The sequence below is a fragment of the Oncorhynchus nerka genome, linkage group LG4 (genome assembly GCF_034236695.1).
Source record: "Oncorhynchus nerka isolate Pitt River linkage group LG4, Oner_Uvic_2.0, whole genome shotgun sequence".
Taxonomy (NCBI): domain Eukaryota; kingdom Metazoa; phylum Chordata; class Actinopteri; order Salmoniformes; family Salmonidae; genus Oncorhynchus; species Oncorhynchus nerka.
Genome location: NC_088399.1, coordinates 59,765,162 through 59,789,037, shown reverse-complemented (window position 1 = coordinate 59,789,037; position 23,876 = coordinate 59,765,162). Strand labels below are relative to the sequence as shown.

General features: G+C 43.0%; 1 protein-coding gene across 2 annotated transcripts in view; it reads left to right on the top strand.

The window, feature by feature from the left end:
• Positions 1 to 23,876, top strand: part of LOC115128295 (angiopoietin-1-like) — a 57,176-nt gene that overhangs the window by 8,393 nt on the left and 24,907 nt on the right. The window contains exons 2-5 of one of the 2 annotated variants that reach the window (XM_029658014.2): positions 15,959 to 16,114; positions 17,290 to 17,411; positions 18,639 to 18,871; positions 23,707 to 23,831. In XM_029658014.2, the coding sequence (XP_029513874.1) occupies positions 15,959 to 16,114; positions 17,290 to 17,411; positions 18,639 to 18,871; positions 23,707 to 23,831 (636 nt within the window). Of the gene's footprint in view, positions 1 to 15,958; positions 16,115 to 17,289; positions 17,412 to 18,638; positions 18,872 to 23,703; positions 23,832 to 23,876 lie in introns of both variants that reach the window. The other variant, XM_029658013.2, reaches the window with a different exon arrangement.

Genomic DNA, 23,876 nt, shown 5'->3' with positions numbered 1-23,876 from the left:
GCCGGGGGAGCTGCAGGCTGGGGTTGCGGGGGTTAATCCTCAGCAGGTCTGGAGGGGTTGTGTTTGGATGGACTGGAGGAGCAGGGGATGAGATTCAGTCTGACTAATGGTGGTCCGTAGATGGTCAGGTGGGATCTGCCTCTGTAGGCCCCCAGAACTCATTCCTTGAGCTTGAAACATTATGCATTAAGTTCTCAAACTTCTTAATGTGTAGTATTGTATGTCATAGTGTCAATCTGCATACTAATATAGCGTTTTCTTACTTTACCTTATTACATTTTTTGACCTATTCGGGACATTTCAATAATGCTATATTGTAGGTGACTACTTGTAGTCACATTTTCCAATGTAAGAGGAATCAATAAAAACAATTGGGCTCTCAAATATTACATAATGATTTTGGAATATTCTATAGCATACTATAATATGGTAACCATAGTTTAGCGGAAAGGATCCCTAAGCGTCCCTTTATACTTCAGCTCAGCCGGGGGATGATGGTCCTCCAGTACTTGTCTTTGGGGTGCGCTGGTTTCGATCATTTGATCTCTCCCCTGCTTGTCACTGTGTGTATACACACTTCTTTTGCACTTCAGTCTGAGAAAGCAAAAATAAACAGAGGTCCAGCCAGATGAAAGCCTCGGGATAAGGCGACATTGTGCTGCGTATGCTCTGGTCCTCTGCTGCTCCGCTCGGGGGCCCTCTGAGGAGTCAGAGCTGTAAGCGACTGGAGAAGACCACGCTGGGTTATGATGATGTTACATGGTCTGCCTGGGGATATTCCATATGATATGACTATGAGCTGAGCTTCCACAGCTCCAAGGGTTGGGGTTTTGCTTGAAAGTCACTGCTTTCTCTCCATGTTGACATGTGGATTGCAGATTAGAGAAAAAAAAGTCTCATTATTATTTATAGTTATTATTTTACACAACATGATCTCTGGGTTGTTGGTTAGGATTTGAAACTAGCTGTACAATTGCAGGAACAATGGCATATCTTATGACTTGTGACATTTTTTGATTGTGTAAATACTGAATATTATAGACATCGTTACACCGGTATGATCTGAGGTCAGACCAAAGCAGCTCCATCTGGTGAGGGCTACTGTACCTCTTCCTGCTGCTTTGTTTTCATTCCACTGCTATTCAGTAGGCACCGCAACTGAGGAAAAAAGGGCCTGTTTCCAGTGACTGCCTCTGCAGCCTCCACGCCATTGACCCCCCTTCTGCCCGGGGCACGATGACTACCGCTGTCAGCACAGACGCATGACATCAAAGCCCCCTGTCCAGAGTCCAGACCCGCACAGCTGCAGATGATACATTGTCCAGTCTAGCTGTGAGATGGGGATGAGGAGGCAAAGGAGAAGTGTCTCATCATTTAGACCTGATGTAACAGTGTGGCTGGTTGTGTGATGTATCCATAGCAAAGGAGAAGTGTCTCATCATTTAGACCTGATGTAACAGTGTGGCTGGTTGTGTGAGGAGAAGTGTCTCATCATTTAGACCTGATGTAACAGTGTGGCTGGTTGTGTGAGGAGAAGTGTCTCATCATTTAGACCTGATGTAACAGTGTGGCTGGTTGTGTGATGTATCCATAGCAAAGGAAGGAAGGGGGGCCATGGTTTGACTTGGGAGTTTATATAGGAGGTTTCTCTGTTTGCGAGGGTAACCCTGGATGACTTGAGAGTCTCTAAATGATCGCTTCTTCACTTAGCGGGATGCTAGGGGGAAAGATAAACATGGACATGCCGCTGAATGTAACAATACCTTGCATTAAATGGCAGTTCAATTTGAATAGAAGAGGCATCAGCTCTGATAGATGTTTAGCTGACACTGGCAGTGAGGGAACATAGTGGTTATTATTATGTGATGAGAAAGGCTTACCATATTCACAAACTTTGAGATTGCACACATACCAACTTTATCATGAGGCAAACTAATTCCATCTATGTCTGAAATGTGCTGGCAGAGATAAAGATACCCCAAATGTTTGGATCGAATCACCCACGTCCCGTGGGTTGATATTCCTGTGTGTTCTACGGCTAGGAAGATTGAGACAGCAGTGCCGAAGGGTTTACTCAGCCATTAGCGGCCACGTTCCTACTTGGATGAAGCCCAGTGGAAACGTTCCCATGTTTGAGAGAATGACAAGCTCGATTCCTCGGAAAACTAGAAAACTAGGGGTCCAGTACGAGGGCAGTTGAATTTGTTGAATTTCTTTTGTTGTTTTGGTTTTGTTTCTCTATTCCCATGTCTTGGATGAATGCCTATGTTTCCTCTCCCATACGTCCAGATACACATCATTAATTGGGGTAATTTGAGGGCCTGCTTTTGACATAAGAGAGCTCCTTGGAACTCAAGGATTTGCGAAAATAGACATCCACACACAATCAAGGCTGCAAAATATTTATTTTCTCTCTTGATGAATTCACATGACTGATGCTAAGTGACCTGAGCTCAACAGAAGGAAGGAAAACAGCAATATATGGTTATTACTATAATATCATATAATTGAATTATATGACGAGTAATTAATAGAATACTACTGTTCCTTATCTAGTTTTTCAGACCGAGTGAAAATACTAATGTATTACTATACATGGGGCAAGTATAGAAAACTCAGTAGTAAAGGATTTTGGAGATTCATCAGGGTGTTGCTACTGGAATATGGTCATATAAGATAGCCAAATAATCCTGGTCTAGACCAACTCTAAGAAATCATTTGCAGAATCTTGATTGTAATAACAAGCAAGCCTTCCACATCACAGCACCCGAATCTGAAAGAGAAATGTAAACATTTCTGTTGGACGAGATCCCTGCGGCCGTTCGGAGAGGAGAGCTGAAATACAAAGCAAACACTTTCTCCGTCCCTCCTGTCATATTGCGAGTAAGTTCATGTTTATAAGACAGGATATCAAAAATTAATTGCTTCTTGGTTATGTTAACTTATTTTGGGCTTTCTTGTGAAATTGGCTCCTATCTTAAACTTTTTACCTGTCTGTCATTGTCTGTACATTTTTAGTAGCGTGTTACCTTGGTTGCCGAGGATTGTGTTTCGTTTAATACATGATATTGTTGAAGACCTTGAATTGATGTGTGAGATCTCTCTGACATTGGTTAATAATACATGTATAGTAGATGGATAGGCAAAGTATTCCAACCAGATAAATGATTCCAATCACATAAGAATTAATGTATCTGATGGATGAAGTAAGATCGAATTTCCCATAAAGAACAGAAAACTGTTGGCAGTCATGTTTAGATATAGTTGTACTTTTCTCAGGCTTTTTCCCATTTATAAACATTTGACCTTTGTCTTTACAAGCTTTTGAATCTTTAATCTGTTTCAAGTTATGCAAAATGTTACTGTCCAAGCATCGGACCTCCATTTCAGCCGACCATTTCAAATATGTAAATCAAATCAAATGTATTTATATAGCCCTTCATACATTAGCTGATATCTCAAAGTGCTGTACAGAAACCCAGCCTAAAACCCCAAACAGCAAGCAATGCAGGTGTAGAAGCACGGTGGCTAGGAAAAACTCCCTTGTAAGGCCAAAACCTAGGAAGAAACCTAGAGAGGAACCAGGCTATGTGGGGTGGCCAGTCCTCTTCTGGCTGTGCCGGGTGGAGATTATAACAGAACATAGCCAAGATGTTCAAATGTTCATAAATGACCAGCATGGTCAAATAATAATAATCACAGGCAGAACAGTTGAAACTGGAGCAGCAGCACGGCCAGGTGGACTGGGGACAGCAAGGAGTCATCATGTCAGGTAGTCCTGAGGCATGGTCCTAGGGCTCAGGTCCTCCGAGAGAGAGAAAGAAAGAGAGAAAGAGATAATTAGAGAGAGCATACTTAAATTACACAGGACACCGAATAGGACAGGAGAAGTACTCCAGATATAACAAACTGACCCTAGCCCCCCGACACATAAACTACTGCAGCATAAATACTGGAGGCTGAGACAGGAGGGGTCAGGAGACACTGTGGCCCCATCCGATGATACCCCCGGACAGGGCCAAATAGGAAGGATATAACCCCACCCACTTTGCCAAAGCACAGCCCCCACACCACTAGAGGGATATCTTCAACCACCAACTTACCATCCTGAGACAAGGCTGAGTATAGCCCACAAAGATCTCCGCCACGGCAGTACGGCAGGACCAAATCAGAGAGATAGGTAGGAGCAAGCCCATGTAATGCTTTGTAGGTTAGCAGTAAAACCTTGAAATCAGCCCTTGCCTTGACAGGAAGCCAGTGTGGGGAGGCTAGCACTGGAGTAATATGATCAAATTTTTGGGTTCTAGTCAGGATTCTAGCAGCCGTATTTAGCACTAACTGAAGTTTATTTAGTGCTTTATCCGGGTAGCCGGAACGTAGAGCATTGCAGTGACAAAAGCATGGATACATTTTTCTGCATCATTTTTGGACGGAAAGTTTCTGATTTTTGCAATGTTACGTAGATGGAAAAAATCTGTCCTTGAAACAGTCTTGATATGTTCTTCAAAAGAGAGATCAGCGTCCAGAGTAATGCCAAGGTCCTTCACAGTTTTATTTGAGACGACTGTACAACCATTAAGATTAATTGTCAGATTCAACAGAAGATCTCTTTGTTTCTTGGGACCTAGAAAAAGCATCTCTGTTTTGTCCGAGTTTAAAAGTAGAAACTTTGCAGCCATCCACTTCCTTATGTCTGAAACACATGCTTCTAGCGAGGGCAATTTTGGGGCTTCACCATGTTTCATTGAAATGTACAGCTGTGTGTCATCCGCATAGCAGTAAAGTTAACATTATGTTTTTGAATGACATCCCCAAGAGGTAAAATATATAGTGAAAACAATAGTGGTCCTAAAACGGAACCTTGAGGAACACCGAAATGTACAGTTGATTTGTCAGAGGACAAACCATTCACAGAGACAAACTGATATCTTTCCGACAGATAAGATCTAAACCAGGCCAGAACTTGTCCGTGTAGACCAATTTGGGTTTCCAATCTCTCCAAAAGAATGTGGTGATCGATCGTATCAAAAGCAGCACTAAGGTCTTGGAGCACGAGGACAGATGCAGAGCCTTGGTCTGATGCCATTAAAAGGTCATTTACCACCTTCACAAGTGCAGTCTCAGTGCTATGATGGGAGGGCCAAGCACAGGAAGCAGCTCTTTCAGTAGTTAGTTGGAATAAGGTCCAGTATGCAGCTTGAAGGTTTAGAGGCCATGATTATTTTCATCATTGTGTCAAGAGATATAGTACTAAAACACTAAATCAAGAGCGTCTCTCTTGATCCTAGGTCCTGGCAGAGTTGTGCAGACTCAGGACAACTGAGCTTTAAAGGAATACGCAGATTTAAAATGGAGTCCGTAATTTGCTTTCTAATAATCATGATCTTTTCCTCAAAGAAGTTCATGAATATATCACTGCTGAAGTGAAAGCCATCCTCTCTTGGGGAATGCTGCTTTTTAGTTAGCTTTGCGACAGTATCAAAAAGGAATTTCGGATTGTTCTTTTTTTCCTCAATTAAGTTGGAAAAATAGGATGATCGAGCAGCAGTAAGGGCTCTTCGATACTGCACGGTACTGTCTGTCCAAGCTAGTCGGAAGACTTCTAGTTTGGTGTGGTGCCATTTCCGTTCCAATTTTCTGGAAGCTTGCTTCAGAGCTCGGGTATTTTCTGTGTACCAGGGAGCTAGTTTCTTATGAGAAATGTTTTTAGTTTTTAGGGGTGCAACTGCATCTAGGGTATTGCGGGGTATTGTTAAATTGAGTTCCTCAGTTAGGTGGTTAACTGATTTTTGTCCTCTGGCGTCCTTGGATAGACAGAGGGAATCTGGAAGGACATCAAGGAATCTTTGTGTTGTCTGTGAATTTATAGCACGACTTTTGATGTTCCTTGGTTGGGGTCTGAGCAGATTATTTGTTACAATTGCAAACGTAATAAAATGGTGGTCCGATAGTCCAGGATTATGAGGAAAAACATTAAGATCCACAACATTTTTTCCATGGGACAAAACTAGGTCCAGAGTATGACTGTGACATGTTGGACAAAACCCACTGAGTCGATGATGGCTCCGAAAGCCTTTTGGAGTGGGTCTGTCGACTTTTCCATGTGAATATAAAAGTCACCAAAGATTAGAATATTATCTGCTATGACTACAAGGTCCGATAGGAATTCAGGGAACTCAATAAGGAACGCTGTATATGGCCCAGGAGGCCTGTAAACAGTAGCTATAAAAAGTGATTGAGTAGGCTGCATAGATTTCATGACTAGAAGCTCAAAAGACGATTTTTTTAATTTTTTTAATTGTAAATTGAAATTTGCTATCGTAAATGTTAGCAACACCTCCGCCTTTGCGGGATGCACGGGGGATATGGTCACTAGTGTAGCCAGGAGGTGAGGCCTCATTTAACACAGTAAATTCATCAGGCTTAAGCCATTTTTCAGTCAGGCCAATCACATCAAGATTGTGATCAGTGATTAGTTCATTGACTATAATTTACCTCTTTCCTTACAAGGCTTCAGTGATGAGTCAAAGCACCGGACCTCCATTTCAGCCGACCATTTCAAATATTTACCTCTTTCCTTACAAGGCTTCAGTGATGAGTCAAAGCACTGGACCTCTATCCCAGCTGACCCATTGATCGATCCTCCTTCTGTCACCTTAAGGCAGAGGACGAGAGAGAGGATGAGAGAGGATGAGAGAGAGAGAAGTCAATTAAATTGGAAGATCTGCATTTGCCCAAAAGCATAAAAATAGGAGCCAAATCAGATAGATTTTAGGGAGTTTTGGAAACAAAAGAAAATGCCAAGTCTTTAGAGTTTTCACCAGTGGGCACGCTTCTCACTTTTGTCAATTTGTTGAGCCTAGGAGCTTTTGATGGACAGAAAGTGGTGTATTGGCTCTACTTGCCAAATGATTTTGGGCACTGGTTTTATATGCAATGATTTGGGTTGGAGATGGTTGGTTTGGTTTCAGGTTGTGTACACAAGACTAACTATGTCCTTGGAAAAGGATAACAGAATGAAATCAACACAACAGCATTCTGACAGAAAGAGAGAGAAACAGAGAGGACAGCTTTGGGTCCTGGCAGTGGACTGGTTGGATTAGAGTGTGATTCCCATTGGACTCTGGTCAAAAGTAGTGCACTACAGTATATAGGGAATAGGGAGCTATTTCGTTTTGGTACATGGCAGTCACACTCTGTCCATGGATCAGTTAAGCCCTGGAATCAGCACCCAGCAGGGCTTCAATAATGAGTCATAGCACTGGACCTCCATTCCAGCTGACCAGGGGCCTATTGATCGATCCCCATTCTGCCACGTTGAGAGAGAGAGAGAGAGCGAGAGAGAGAGAGAGCGAGAGAGAGAGAGAGAGAGAGAGAGAGAATCACGATTTGGTAAATGCCTTGTATCTAGCTGTGAGGGTAAAGGTTGTAGAAGGTAATTTTGATTTCAGCCTGAGTTGCTCTCCTAATTCGTATCCTCTCATGGTCTCACTCACTGTCTCAAAGTGACTTATATACAAACAACCCACTACATTTTGGCTGAAGCTGGGGCAATGAGACAATGAGTTATATTCTACATGTATGCTGTTTGTAAAGAATTATATGCAATCTCAATTTAAACAACCCATTAAAGTCCTGGGCATTGAGTGAATTATAACCACAGGTTTCAGAGAACGTATTAAATCCCCCCTTCACTGTCCTTTGGCGATAAGAAGGCGTTAGCACATTTGCTGGCATCATTCTCAAGGTGCCCTGTGCTGTAGTGGGAGGTGCTAATCGACAGTAATAGCTCCTTTACCGTATCCACTTGAGGCTTCTCAGATGGTTGGGGCCCGTCAGTGGGAAATGCAACCCAGACACCCATTAGCCAGAGATAAGCTAGGCTACAACAGAGCACAAACGGTATGTTATAAACTGGGTGGTTCGAGCCCTGAATGCTGATTGGCTGACAGCCGTTGTGTAACAGACCGTATACCACGGGTATGACAAAACATTTGTTTTTACTGCTCTAATTACGTTGGTAAGCAGTTTATAGTCGCAATAAGGCACCTCGGGGGTTTGTGGTATACCTCAGGGGTTTGTGGTAAGGGCTGTATCCAGGCACTCCGCGTTGCGTCATGCTTAAGAACAGCACCCTTAGACGTGGTTTATTGGTCTTATACCACAACCCCTCGAACCTTATTGCGTAAATATACCACGGCTGTCAGCCAATCAGCATTCAGGGCTCAAGCCACCCAGTTTATAAAGGGAAATCATGCACACTCTAGAATGCCCTTCAAGCCAATCAGAAAGGAGTATTCAACAATGCCATGGTATAAGTAAGCAACAAGCAATGCGTAAATCAATCACACAACCTTTACCACCTTTCTACTCATGGCTCTGATAATGATCCACAGTCCAGGTAAGAGGTTAAACCTGACACCACAGTTATGGCTAACCTTGATGGATTTGGAGTGACCGTCAGCCAATGGGCTGCGTGTGGAGTTTAACCAAGTCCTCCAGCTGCTGCTAAGCCAAGCTGAACCGGTTCCTCTGACTCAGATAATAGGCCATATTCCTCTCTAACAAATGTCAAAGAAACAGAGTGATTCATTGGCCTAAAGCTATTTGTATTTGTCTGCTGTATTTAGATGGAACATATATTCGATTTCTTTTTTTGTTTCCATTCAAATGACATTGCATTGTTTCAGATTGAATTTGAGTGCATTTTTTTCGGATGACTTGTGTTTTTGTGTCTGGTCAGATGTAATGAAAATCTGACTTTGGCATTTAAACCAACCCACATGAAAGTGGAGCACACCAGCACTGCATGCATAGCATGCACTTTAATGTATTTCATCATCGCTTTCCCAATTCCCAACAAGGGTATGCCTCTCTACTCACTTTCTACCACTGAAGGACACTATTTGCTTTCTCCTGATTTCTAATCCTCTGCTGCTCACTGTCTGGAAAAGCACAGGCAAATAACTTAACACCCACATTGGGCTACTTTTCTTCTTCCCATGTGGTATTTTTACATGATGGGCCGTGTTTGTGTAATCTTGTTTCTCCTTGGTACTTTCCGTTTTATGACCCTCGTCAGATTGAGTCCTGGGTCAGGCACATTCCCTGGGAGACTGGCCATATGTCGATGAGTGGCGAGCTTAAGTTTCTGGAGGGCCACCGGTGTCACTTCCACCGGGGTCTCTCAAGGTGACTTACGCAGGCAAGGCATATCAGACAACTATTTACACCGATTTGTTTTAACGGATTGGCAAACTGCTATAAAGAGTACAAGCTGCTTGTGAAGCGTTTGAAGAGTACTACAGTGTATCACCATTAAAGGCACAGGTCTCCAAAGATAAATACTTGCCATCCAAGTCGTGCCACGAGCCTGAGTTTATCGATTCAGACTGTTTCAATACGTTATAATATCGGTGTTTCCGAACCATGTAGGTTCCAGACTCCTCATGTTCTTTCCAAACTCCTGTACCCTAGTGTGACACTTAAATCAGTCTGTTGTACTTCACAGTCAAAGGGAGCTCTGTTGTATCTGAAAGTGGGCCTGAAACAACGCTACACTTAGCTTTTATATGAACGCCGAGACAGGGATATTGCACTGAACGACTATTTCCACATGGCAGACATTTGCTGATGGCTGATGGGTAGAAAGATGTCACCGTTTCAGGATTGAACTGTCTCTGCTCTGTCTGTGTTATTGTACTGTATGTTCACGAAACGTTGAAATCCATCCTTTATATAGGCAAGCAATATGACAGTTGAGTATTTCCCTATTTGTAAGTGCCAATCTTTTGAATATGTTATACACATTAAAGCGATTTATCTCTCTCAGCTTCAGCCCTTTATACCCCAAGATAATTCTAGAATGCTACTGTAGATTACTGGGAATTTTCATAATAAAGCTAATTTTCTCACACATTTCAAAGAAACAGACATAAAGTAGCTCAAAAACAAAGTACAAATGACAATTACAAGTTAACTTAGTTTTAAAGAGCACAACCTCTTCTTTAATATGACACCACATTAGTGTCAATGGCAATAACACTCATTTTGTCTTCCATTGTGTAAAAACTGTTACGTCTCTCGTCGGAAGGCATGGACCACAGCGCAGCGTGGTAAGTGTACATGATATTTATTGATCAAAACACTCGAACAAAAAAACAAAGTGAAAAACGAACAGTTCTCTAAGGCAAATAAACTATACAGAAAACAACGACCCACAAAACACAGGTGGGGAAAAGGCTGCCTAAGTATGATTCCCAATCAGAGACAACGATAGACAGCTGCCTCTGATTGGGAACCACACTCGGCCAAAAACAAATAAATAGAAAACATAGCAATAAAGAAACTAGAATGCCCACCCTAGTCACACCCTGGCCTAACCAAAATAGAGAATAAAAGCCTCTATGGCCAGGGGGTGACAAAGACACTCACTATAAAAAAAACATTAACACTGAACACAACAACAAAAAGTATTTAAAATTGTAGTAAATTTGACTAAATTACTCACTTAAAATGTACCAAATATAATATATAATACTTATAAATATTATTTACATATCTAAAATACGACCAGAGGACGATATTCAGAAAGTATTTCAAAACCCACACAAAGTAGGCTAGTGGAATAACAACATTTCTTACTTCTGCAACAATGTAAAAATTCAAACAACTATTCAGAGACCATTTCAAAAATATATGTAACCTCTCTCAATAAGATTTAGTACAGACCAGGCCTGACACAAAATGTAGAAATAGTAGCCTACTTTGACAACAATTCAGTGAATGCAGTATTAGATAGAGACAGATAAAGAGAGACACTACAAAACACAACAACTGTTCCGAGATTTGTAGGACAAATTCATATTTCACACTGTCACTTTAGTGGTTGCATTTAGCCTACAACATGTCATGGAACTTCTGGAAGCACGGCCCCATCCTGCAAAGGGGCACAGAACACGTAGAGCACCCAAAGGAGGTTTCTACACATCTCCCACTCTTTGCCCTGCATCCACTCCGGATACACACCACACACCCCCTCAGGCGCCCTTCAAACTTCACCTGCTTTCAAATGAGTTACAACTCAGTCCACACGCCCTGGTGCCACAGTCTTGGCTCCCCTCTTCTTGCCACTGTAGTCATATCACAAAGTGAATGGACAAACTGCATTTTGAATGCCTTCAGGGACCAGTGCCTGCGGTTTCTGGGAAGGGGCCTTTGCAGGGTCCCCCACACATATATGCATTTACGATGACAATGTTGAGCATCCCCCGAAACACATGCTTCCACTATTTTCTGCCTGGTGCGTCCAACATTGTAATAGCTCCTAAATTGGTCAACATGGTCAACCCCACCTATTTTCTTGCTGTAATCCATTACAAGCTCTGTTCCTAGCACCTGGTACTATGGTGAATGGTGGGTCTTGGGGCAGACACACGCCATGGAAGGCTTCCCTCTCGGATGTGTTCTCCCTCTTCCCCTCCCTCTTCTTCCTCCTCTCGCTCGGCTTTGTCCTCTCCCTCCTATTTTTCCTCCTCCTCTCCCTCCCTCCCACTCCACTCAGGTCCTTCACTCTCCTATTCCACTCTCCCTCCCTCTACTCTCCTCTCCTTCACTCTCCCTTCCTCTCTCCCTCCTCTCGCTCTCTCCCTCCACTCTCCTCTCCTTCACTCTCCCTTCCTCTCTCCCTCCTCTCGCTCTCTCCCTCCACTCTCCTCTCCTTCACTCTCCCTTCCTCTCTCCCTCCTCTCGCTCTCTCCCTCCACTCTCCTCTCCTTCACTCTCCCTTCCCTCTCCCTCCTCTCGCTCTCTCCCTCCACTCTCCTCTCCTTCACTCTCCCTTCCCTCTCTCTCTCCTCTCGCTCTCTCCCTCCACTCTCCTCTCCTTCACTCTCCCTTCCTCTCTCCCTCCTCTCACTCTCTCCCTCCACTCTTCTCTCACTCCCCTCCTTGCTCCACATCTCTCTCCCTCCACTCTTCTCTCACTCCCCTCCTTGCTCCACATCTCTCTCCCTCCACTCTTCTCTCACTCCCCTCCTTGCTCCACATCTCCCTCCCTCCACTCTTCTCTCACTCCCCTCCTTGCTCCACATCTCTCTCCCTCCACTCTTCTCTCACTCCCCTCCTTGCTCCACATCTCTCTCCCTCCACTCTTCTCTCACTCCCCTCCTTGCTCCACATCTCTCTCCCTCCACTCTTCTCTCACTCCCCTCCTTGCTCCACATCTCTCTCCCTCCACTCTTCTCTCACTCCCCTCCTTGCTCCACATCTCTCTCCCTCCACTCTTCTCTCACTCCCCTCCTTGCTCCACATCTCCCTCCCTCCTATCATCTCTAACTCCTATTCGTCCCTGCCTTTTGCTCCAGAGCCCTGACTCTCCACATCACTTCCTTCGCTTTCACTGACCTTGAGGAACAGAGGGAGAGGAGAGGAGCAACAAATAGGATACAATTGTGGTCAGGAACATAAACTCTCTCTTTCCCCTCACACTGCCTCTCTCTTCCTCCCTCTCTTTCTGTTTTTCAACTATACACATACTCTCTTCCTAATAAGGAGTTTCCATAATAAATTGTCTAAAACAGTTACAAGCCTCCCATTCCACACACACACACTCTCTCTCTCTCTCTCTCTCTCTCTCTCTCTCTCTCCTCCAATCAACTCTTGCTTTCTTGCCTGACAGACTAACTACAGAGTTCGCCAATGTTAGCTGATTAGTTACGAAGCTGGGACAGCTTCCAAATGAATTGCATTGGTAGAAACAGGATAGAACAAGCAACTTGTTAGCTGGCTATGTAAACAATTAGAAACTGGGTGGTTCGAGCCCTGAATGCTGATCGGCTGACAGCCGTGATATATCAGACCGTATACGGGTATGACAAAACATGTATTTTTACTGCTCTAATTACATTGGTAACCAGTTTATAATAGCAATAAGGCACCAAGGGGGTTTGTGGCATATGGCCAATATACCACGACAAAGGGCTGTGTCCAGACACTGAGAACAGCCCTTAGCCATCGTACATTGGCCATATAACACCCCCCCCCACTCGTGCCTTATTGCTTAAATATCCAACTCATCATATGAGCTCCACTGAAGAGGCATTTACTACCCTAACACGACAGCCAAGCTGTCAAATAATAGGAAAACAAGGCAATGTATAGCCTATAAATATCTGCACCTAGACAAGATGACAACCCATGACAACCCATGTACTTGCTAGCAACAGATTGTTAGCAAGTACATTTTGCACTATTGACACAGATATTACTGTTGGAAAAACAAGGCCATTGGCGCAGCTATAGTAATTTAACTGTGGGAATTCTGTGGGAATTCTGTGGGAATTTAACTGTGGGAATTCTGTGGGAATTTAACTGTGGGAATTCAAATATGTTTGTTTTGTACACATTACAAACCATAATTGAGACACACATAATACTCTTTTATACCTTACAGTCTTTAAAGTTGAAACTTCTACAGTTTATAGCCCTTCACAAACATACTGTACCTGTATATGGGTTGAAAATGGCAGATTTGGGCACTGATAAGAGCCTGTACAGTAATACTCTATAAATGATGTCAGCGCTCAGGCTCTGAGCTTTACAGGGCTTTATGGTCTTTGACTGAAAGCCATTCTGAATTTGAGCACCGCATGAGACAAGAATTGCCCCCTCTAATTGCACAACCTTTTCACATGTTGTGTTGTCTCAGTGAGGGAAATGCTGTAAATGAAGAGAACTCAATGTATTTTGAAAGATGAGACGTCGACGATTATAATAAATAGCACTTTGATGTCATACAAGGAAGACAAACCCCCTTCAGTCCAAATATGCACTTCACATTTCCATATCATAAAACTCATGTCATATACAGTGTCCATGTTTATGATCACTATTTTTGATGTACAGTTACAAGACGACACGGGTTGTTCTGAACAGAACGAGCCCATGTTTGTCTATTGTAAAAATGTGCCGCAAAAAACACTCACCTGGATGCACGCATGACTCCTTTCTATGCGTACCAAACATGACGATGCGTTTCTCTGAATTGCCCTGTGAATGCCTAATACTGTAAGATGATATTTTATAACTTAGCTAGTCATTTTGGCAATAGAACAAATCACTCAGATGATGCCCACCTGACCCAGATTGCGATTTATAATAGGCCGTTTTTATATTGCGTGAAAACAACAGTTATTGTGTGATGGCGGAGATACGGGGTTGTGTTCCGAGAGAAAAAAAACTACTACAAGTGTGCTTGCTCTAGTTTCTCAATGCCACAGCTAGGAGAGCTATAAAAAAAAGACCATACGGTTTAAGATTCTTCTTTGAGTCATAAAAGCGCATTGAAATGACTTTGTGCCCACTTTGGAGAGGTGTGTCATGTGGCCGCTTGGAGACACCAGATAGTCCTTTCACGTGTTGTGTTGCACCTACCTCACATGTTCCAGGAATATTCGCATCATGTTACGGACGGTATCGAGAGTGTTTTCAGGTTGCGCTATCAACAAACGCAAGCAAAGCGTACAGTAAATGTCAAATGAACATAAAATGAACAGTGTAACGTTTGGATTCAGGCTCGTGCCGAGGTGAACTGTGTCCACAATCTCCAAATGGTTCCCTTTCAAATTGCTACCATGCGTGTACATATGCACTTCATGTTTCTTCTTCATGAAACGTTGAAATGTATCCATAGATGTTCATTCCCACACGGGTAAAGGGTTAATGATGAAACTTCTACGGTCATCAAAGTTTAAACTCTCACTCATGCACTAGCTGTAATGGGCATGAAAGCCAACATAAGGTCTGAGCATGAAAGTCTAGACTATCCCAGTGCCCGTGTTTTCTAGAATAGGACTAAGGGCCTTTTAACGTGAGTCATTCAGGCCCCTGGAGGCCACACATTTAAGGTTCCTTTAACCATGTCGTCATAGGGTATCATCGGACATCACGGCTAATCTGACAATAGAAGCAATCTGTATTTTCCGAGGGATGGAAAAATGAAGCGAGAGACTTTGATGTCCCAAATGCTTTCTTTAAGAGTCTCACGGCAACAACATAAATCCTTCACACTCAAGTGAGTAGTGGAGTTTGGCCGGTGACGTCTCCGTGTGTGCTGTTCTTCTCGTTCAACGAAGTGTATGTGTACCCGGAACAGTTGCCGAGTAAGGACATCAGTGCATGCGACACTGCAATGTTTGTAACTGGCTGGTGCGTTTCTGAAAATACCCTACTAGATAGTGAGCTCAGAAAGACCACTGTCAGATTGACCAAATCAAACAGGCCATCTAGATTATTCATGAATGTTTTCAAAAGTGTCAGTGCAGATGGTGAAACGTAACAGGCCGAACATCACCGCAGGTGCATGAACTGACGTTGATTTAAACCCTGTCCCAGCCTTGTCATCCGTTCAATTTTGGATAATGAAAGCGTGCTCTCAAGATAAGCACCAGTGAGTATCTGGCCATCTCTGTCTCTTCCTTCCCTAGCTAATGACCTACATCTGGATCCACCTATATTCTGAAGCTCATTCTTCACTTTGTGGTTCCCCAAAGAAGAGGTTTTGTGTTAGAATAATGTGGTGGAAAGACAGAATCAACTCAGTTGATCTATGACATAGAGATACTGATAAGAAGGCCTTAGAAATGTCCATGTGAGTGAGGGAATGTTACAATGATTACAGAATGTATGAGATTTGAAGCTTGATCAACGTGGATGGGAGCCATTTGTCAGGCATGTTCTTTCTTTCAACTGTAAAGTGATTGAATGCCGTCTCTCAACTGTCACTGTTTTCAAACGTATCTCTATTTTGTTGTGTCTGCATGATTTACAGCGTCTGTTTATCCTCTGCTACTTTCGTTTTTCAACATACCCCAGTTTTGTTGAGTCTGCATTATGGGCCATCTGTTTTAGTCTGTTTCATGCTCTGTGTCTCATCCATCCTCTTATAATCTATTTTCAGATTGAAAACGACATAAAGGAGAGCATGAAGACAGAGATCGCCCAGTTGCAGCAGAGTGCCGTTCACAACCACACGGCCGCCATGTTGGAGATGGGCACCAACCTCTTGTCCCAGACGGCCGAGCAGACCCGCAAGCTAACGGATGTAGAGACGCAGGTACTATATCCCCCTAAACTCCTCACACTCCTGCCGGCAACAATCTCACGCACCATAGACTCAGCTATTCCACATTAAACCACCCCAAAAAAAGCAAAAGGGGGAACTGGCCAAAGAAAATATGGATGACATGTAAATACCTACGCTCTCTTTATGTGATGTTCATATCAGTGAAGGCTACTCAGAGGAGGAAGGGGAGGACCAGCCTCCTCGGTGAATTTCATAAAAATAAAAATGGTAAAACATTTTAAAAGTTATCAATTTTAGATAAAACTATACTAAATATAATCACGTCACCAAATAATTGATTAAAACACACTATTTTGCAGTAGCCTCAACAGCCCTTTGTAGGGTAGCGCCATGGTGTACTGTAGCGGGAGGACAGCTAGCTTCTGTCCTCCTCTGGGTACATTGACTTCCACCCAAAGTTATCAAATAATTATTATAGTACTGAATAAGCATAAGCTACAGCTAGCTGGCACTGCAGTGCATAAAATGTGGTGAGTAGCTGACTCAAAGAGAGAGAAAGACAATAGTTGAACAGTTTTGAACAAATGCATTTCTTCCAAAATGAAGGAGAAGCAAGAGAGGAATACGACGTGGCTGTGTGTTTACGCGTGATCAGTGGTTTATGCATTTTCCCGTTTCTGTTGAAAAATAGAATAGAAACTCTTGTTTGTGTCACTGTCTGTCACCTCAAATTTGTCTCCTGTGTCCGTTGTAGCAACCTCATGATGGGTATAAGGAACATTTGAGTATCATGTAGTAGCCTAAACCCGTCGCTGTTACATTGAACTGGGTGAATGGAATATGAATGACAGTTATCCGACATGTTGTAATATAAATAAGGCCATGCTCATGAGAAAAAAAAACATCCTCCCTCATCTTAAACGGCACTGACCGCCACTGGTGCCTATGTTTAGGTTTCAACTTCTCTTCATACTTGGGGAGCTTAAGAAGGAAGGGGACAAAAGTGGTACTTGTGGGGGTAGGTTTTGATAAGCAAAATCACTGAGTATTACCATGTGTCAGAACAACCTCTCTTCATGCAAAACCTATACTTTATTACCTCTTCCTAAAGAGGAGCTGATGATTTACATCTTACCTACATTTTGTTTTGCTGGAACACCTCTAGAAGGCAGGATACCGCTAACCTATTTCTGCCTTTGGGGCAGGTTCTGAACCAAACCTCCAGACTAGAGATTCAACTGCTTGAGAACTCCCTGTCCACCAACAAGCTGGAGAAGCAGCTCATGGTGCAGACCAACGAGATCAGAAAGCTCCACGACAAGAACGGGTAAACTCACAGGCCACTAACACAATGTGAAACATCATTTAAAGACATCATGCCTTTCATGACTCCAGACACAAACTCATGTATAGACAGATCAACTCAATGTGCAACAAGACACCCAATCCCGTGAAGTATAACAGTATGAAGTCCATGAGGCCATATTTTCCTAGATGGTCTTTGAAAGCTGCACTTTAATGATGTTGCAATGGGAGTAATCGAATGTGGCTTTTGGATGGCTTTTGGATGGCTTGATGAGTCCAGTTTGTCCAGTTTGTCTCTCATCGTCTGCTTAAAAGCTCCCTCCCATCCCCAGTGTTTACTGTAAATACAGTAACACAGCTGTACTGAATTCTTCCATTCAATAAAAATATATATATACTGATTCCTATATTTGAGAGCTGCGCTCAAGGTTTATAGACATGGGTTCCACATGAGGTTGGTGGCACCTTAATTGGGGAGGATGGGCTCGTGGTAATAGCTGGTAATTGCCTCCGTTCCAGCCATTATTATGAGCCGTCCTCCAAGAGTAGCCTCCACAGAGGATCCCTTTACTGGGAGCAATTTTCAAAGATTGCGCAATTATGAAATCACCTCCCATTTAAACATTTTATTTTATTCATCAATTTAATGCAAGCGGAGTAGTTCTGAATTTGTTCATCAATACGACGTCAGCCTGTATCATCTTTCAGACTATATAATCTTTCAGACTATATCATTTTTCAGACATTATTTATCTAATGGAAGACCATAGGATATGGTTATTAGAGCTTAAATTAGTCTGCAAAGTTTCTGATGAAATGTATGTATATGTGTTCATTGTCTGTGTGCAACTCATGGTGACTGAATGCACTGACATAAAGAATTGCATTGCTATTATGTCTGGGCGTAATGTATATAGTTGGGTTTCCATAACACATGTTGCCACGGCTACAGTTCAGAACATGTTTTAGGGTCGGGAGAAGGGGATATGCCGGAAGCGGATTTGGTCTGATAATTCACTTGCTTGATCTATCAAAAGAAGGCAGGTAGAAAATAACGTTTTTGACAATCACAAAGAAATACCAGTAATTATTTGGTAACTGTTATGTAACTACCATACAACTATGTAAGCAGCAAATCACGAATAGAGGACTAATCCGAAAGTTGGTTATAGCTTCAGTTTACAGTCATCTATAAACTAAATCTATAGGTCTAACGAACCTTCCTATGTCGGGTCTTCCGTCTCCCAAGGTTCATGGAGCAGAAGATGCAGGAGATGGAGTCTCGTCACCGGGAGGAGCTGGGGACGCTGCGGGAGGAGAAGGGAAGCCTGCAGGCTCTGGTGGGGAAACAGAGTGGGGTGATCCTTGAGCTGGAGACCCAGCTGACCAGGGCCACGGGCAACAGCACCGCCATGCAGAGGCAGCAGCAGGAAATGATGGACACAGTGCACAACCTCATCAGCCTCTGCAACAAGGACGGAGGTATAGTAGCTAAAGGGTCTCGTGTTGACAGACTTCACACTGTATTGTCCTCCAAGAAGATGCCTGGTTGGGAGCTACACCCTGAAGAGAAAAGTCAAAACATGTGCATGTGTGTTATTACAGGTGCAAGATGTTAAAAAAAATGGATATGTTATTTAAAAGAAGGTGCTTGGAAACTGTTTGGGCTCCCAAAGATGAGAGAGAGGAAGGAGCTGCCATGATGCCAATACGATAAACATGGTTCCATACAGAGAGGCACGGTGATGCCCTTAACCTCTGCTCGAGGGGGAAGCCAAAGTGGTCACTCATCACTCTAGTTGCTCGGTGTGTTGCTCTCGTTACGGTAATGGTTTATCACGCTTCACCGTGACAGCCTAGGCTGTGGTTACCGCTTGAGTGAAATGTCAAACAGCCACCATTTTGAGTAATCAACTCTTTTTTTTCGTTCGTGTCTCCCCGTGGCGATAATAAGGGACCCTTCGGTCCACCTCTTGACCCTGACAGCAACATGAGCCTCATGTTTAGTCAATGCAGTGAACTCATTGCACCCCCTCCAACTCAACACAACAGCACAATCCCAAACCCACTTGATCCCAAAGCTTCCCTCGATCACATTCAGTCACAGTAGATTTCAAGTAAATGTGTGTGCTGTGACGGCCCAAGACCCCACACTGCTTCCTGTGGCTGTTCACCCGTATAACAGGAAATGAGCAGGCATGAATAGATATCTAAGACACGGAGAGTGGATATGTGCATGACATGATTATCTCGTGCTACTTCATAGCTTTATTGTTCTATGCAAAAAAGACTCCCTAGCGGCTTAATTTCATAGCTCTGACAGTAGGAACACTTTATGGCAGATGGTCCTTTGAGTGTCGTTTAAGATGTCTACTAAATGGGTCATATTAACTAATCCCTGTGTATTAACTCATCCCTGTGTATTAACTCATCCCTGTGTATTAACTCATCCCTGTGTATTAACTAATCCCTGTGTATTAACTCATCCCTGTGTATTAACTCATCCCTGTGTATTAACTAATCCCTGTGTATTAACTCATCCCTGTGTATTAACTAATCCCTGTGTATTAACTCATCCCTGTGTATTAACTCATCCCTGTGTATTAACTAATCCCTGTGTATTAACTCATCCCTGTGTACTAACTCATCCCTGTGCCGTGCCATATTGTGACCCAAATATGTTATTAGGGTTTCTTAAGTCTCTAAAACTGTTTGCCAAATGAAAAACAAGTCATTAACTGACATGGAAAGACGTCCACGTTTGCCATGTTCCATTAGTTGCCAGTAATCCATTTAGTAAACACCTCTGCAACTTTGTCACCTAGTCAGCCATGTAATCTCCCTGTCAGCTCGGGGTGTTTCTTTGGGTCACTGGGGCATCCAACCTCCCAACTTGATTGGTGGCTGCTTTAACAAGAGGAGAGTGAAATTAAACAATGGACACCCTGGCTCTGTGGTTGGTCCCATCCTCCTCCACGGTGGCACTGAGGGCTAACCGGGCGCTGGGGTCACCTCTTCACCCCTGCCGAATAATTCAACCTATAATGGCTCCTAGGGGAGGTTGCAACACTTCCGTCTAAATCTAGATGTGATGATGCTCCGTTACAGGGGAGGATTTTCAGGGGGAGGATTTGTTTGTTTACCAAACAGATTTGTGTTTTTGTTCGGGGAGGGTTAGCTTTTCGTACCATTGGATGGCGTCTATTCGAGTTAGGCTCTGTTTTGAAAACTGACCCCTAGCATTTCCTTTAATGCTCAGATTCAAATCATCACTGACAGTTACTATGGGGAACATTTTAAAAAGGGAGTTTAGATGCTTAAACATATGCCCATAAACATTGTTACTGAAGTTGGTCAAGAAACATACTTCTCAATATTTAGGCTTATTTATACTGAACAATAATCTAAATGCAACACGCAACAATTTCAAAGATTTGACTGAGTTTCAGTTCAGTCAATTGAAATAAATTCATTAGGCCCTAATCTATGGATCTCACATGACTGGCACCCATGCAGCCATGGGTGGGCTTAGGAAGGCCATAGACCCACCCACTGGGGAGCCAGTCCCAGTCAATCAGAATGAGAATGTTTTATTACAGACAGAAATACTCTTCAGTACCTTTTCCACTGTATTATGCTCTGAACTCTAATCCAACCATCTCTGGTGCAGCCAGATGCCACTGAGCTCACGTTTGGGTCGTCATTATTACCTAAATCTTTCGAGAGAGCATTGAGCCAAATACCGTTAGTAGTGGTAATTGACCTCAGTGTTGGAACGCTCTTCAGAATCTCTGGGCGCTAAATATGATTTTCTTTCACAGTATTCTATCATCGCACCTAATGAATGCCATCAATCATTTTTACAGCCGGGAAAGCCATGTCTGGAGGGAATATGATCTTATTTTAATTATCTGCATTTAGCTCAGAGTTCTATGAAATGCTTCAAAATGGCATTTACCGCGTTGATTGTACATAGTGTACACTAAATCATTAGATGTTTTCTACTAAGGCCTTTTATGATTTAACTATGCTCATGTTTAAGCATACTAATTTGTCTTGAAGTGACATCTGACGCTGCAAAGATACTCTGGAGCAAGTAGAGAGATTATCCATGAGGTGTGTATTGGCATCATCTATCATGGACTTATTCCAGACTTCTATTGACCCTATTTTGGTTTGCTTGTCTTTCCCTCAGATATTTGTTTGTGGTTTTGAGTCAATTTCATTTGGTTTTTAGCATCCTTTCACATTTAATTGAGTCTGCTAGATCTGTCGCAGTCCATTTTGGTTCCTTTGTTTCCACGTGTGTCCATTTGACTCCATGGGGTGCCTTCTGGGTCCACAGTGAGATGTATAAAGGGACCTTTTCAATCCCCAGGGGTCTTTGAGGGGCCTCTCGGGCAGCTTGGGTCCATGTAGGTTCATGAGAGTCTTTTTAGATCTGCGTCACAGCCTCTCCGGGTCCATTTGGGCTCATTTGGCAAGGGTACTGATTTATGCAAACACCCAGCCCTGCTATCCTTTTCACATGAACCCCCTGCTGAATACAAGTCCCCACTGAATCACAAAATATTTGTCTGTAAATAAATATTGGGAAATATCTCATATTTTCAGAGCCAGGCTGCAAGCTCTTCAAGGGTGCCTCTCCTATAGCAGGGAGTCACCAGTCTCTGGTAGACTTTGACTGCACCGTTTATTGTGAAATTTGTCCTCACTGTGACAGACTGTGAGTCAGAAGGTTCCCCTTTGACACCGATCTCTCCCACCTCTCTAATGCGTCCTGCCATCTCCCCGTATGAAGTAAATTGCGTCACGACAGGGCCGGCCTTTAGTTGTGTTAGACTCCGCAGAGCAAGGTCCTACTCTGTCAACCTGTCACGGTGTCGCTGACACTCAATACTTCATCAAAATGGCCTAAATAATATGCCTAACCTACAGCCTGTGTCTCGACTGACTGTTCAGCTGAGGAAGGGGGATCAAAGTGGAGTCTAAGGATCACTGACACGTTTCGCTTTCCAGTGACATCCCCTTTGCGTAAACAATCCCAATAGTAAAAACAATGGTGTGAAAACTGAGATTCGCCCCCTCGTTTTGGAATTGTAATTTCCATCGATATAACAAGGACTTGGAGGGTAAATATAAACCACTTGTTATAACAGGAACTTGAAATGTATAGCTTGTAGTATTTTGTCCTAGGCCCCTTGCTTGGGTTCAAAAATATTGCCGCCATAATTATATACAGATGGAAATAGACCCAGCTGCCTGTTCGAACAGGTCTGTCAAAGTCAGATGCCCTCTCTCTGGGCGGGAGATCATCCACTTGACAAACTGCTTTTATCTTGCTAATAAGCCATCCAGTCACCCTCTGATTTTATCATGAGCTATATGGATATCCACACAGAGAACTTGTAGTTCGGCTTCTGTGTCACTTTACTTACATATTCATTTTCTGGAATGTAAAGATGGTAATCATGATAAATGTACACTGCCGGTTTTGATATTACAAAAGCCCCACTGCTTGATGGCTCATATGTGACATGAAACCTAAGGTAGTCAATTATTTATTTAAATAGAGGGATCAAAATGGACATATTTGTATATACACTGAACATAAAATATGTAAACTGTAAAGTGCTGTGCCATGTTTCATGAGCTGAAGTAAAAGACATCTGTCGTATTTTGTTGTGTGACAAAACTGCACATTTTAGAGTGGCCTTCTTGTTTGTCCCCAGCACAAGGTACACCCGTGTAATGATCATGCTGTTTAATCTGCTTCTTGATATGCCACACCTGTCAGGTGGATGCATTGTCTTGGTAAAGGAGAAATGCTCACTAACATGGATGTACTGTAAATGCAGCCAACTTGACACAACGATAAGAAGCATTGGAGTGGGCCAGCATTCCTGTGGAACGGTTTCGACACCTGACGAATTGAGGCTGTTCTGAGGCCGGGGGGGGGGGGGGGTGAAACTCAATATTAGAAAGGTGTTCCTAATGTTTGGAATACTCAGTGTATTTTGGTAATGGATAGCGCCCAAGTGCTGAGCACAGGGCTTTTAATAACCTCATTGACACCTGTCAGTCAAATATATAATTTGAAAATAAAGACATATGGAAGTTGCTTGTTGACACTTGTTGATAGATTGTTTGACAGTCTGAAGGCAATACAACTGTGGCAGTTTAACATTCAAACACCACCTCTGTGCGACTGTTTTTTTTTTAGCTTAAAAGTACTATTTTCTGAAGTCTTTCTAGAACCTGAATTTCCACAGCATGAAGTTGTGATGCCAAATATGTACCTCGTGTTTCCTCAGTAGTCCCAAACAGCACGAAGCGGGTGGACGAAGAGAAGAAGTTTCGGGACTGTGCCGATCTGTACCAGGCTGGTTTCTACAAGAATGGGGTCTACACCATACATATTAATGGCCAGGAGACCAAAAAGGTGGGCAGCCAGTCAGAACTTCATATAGAGAAAATATCTACCATT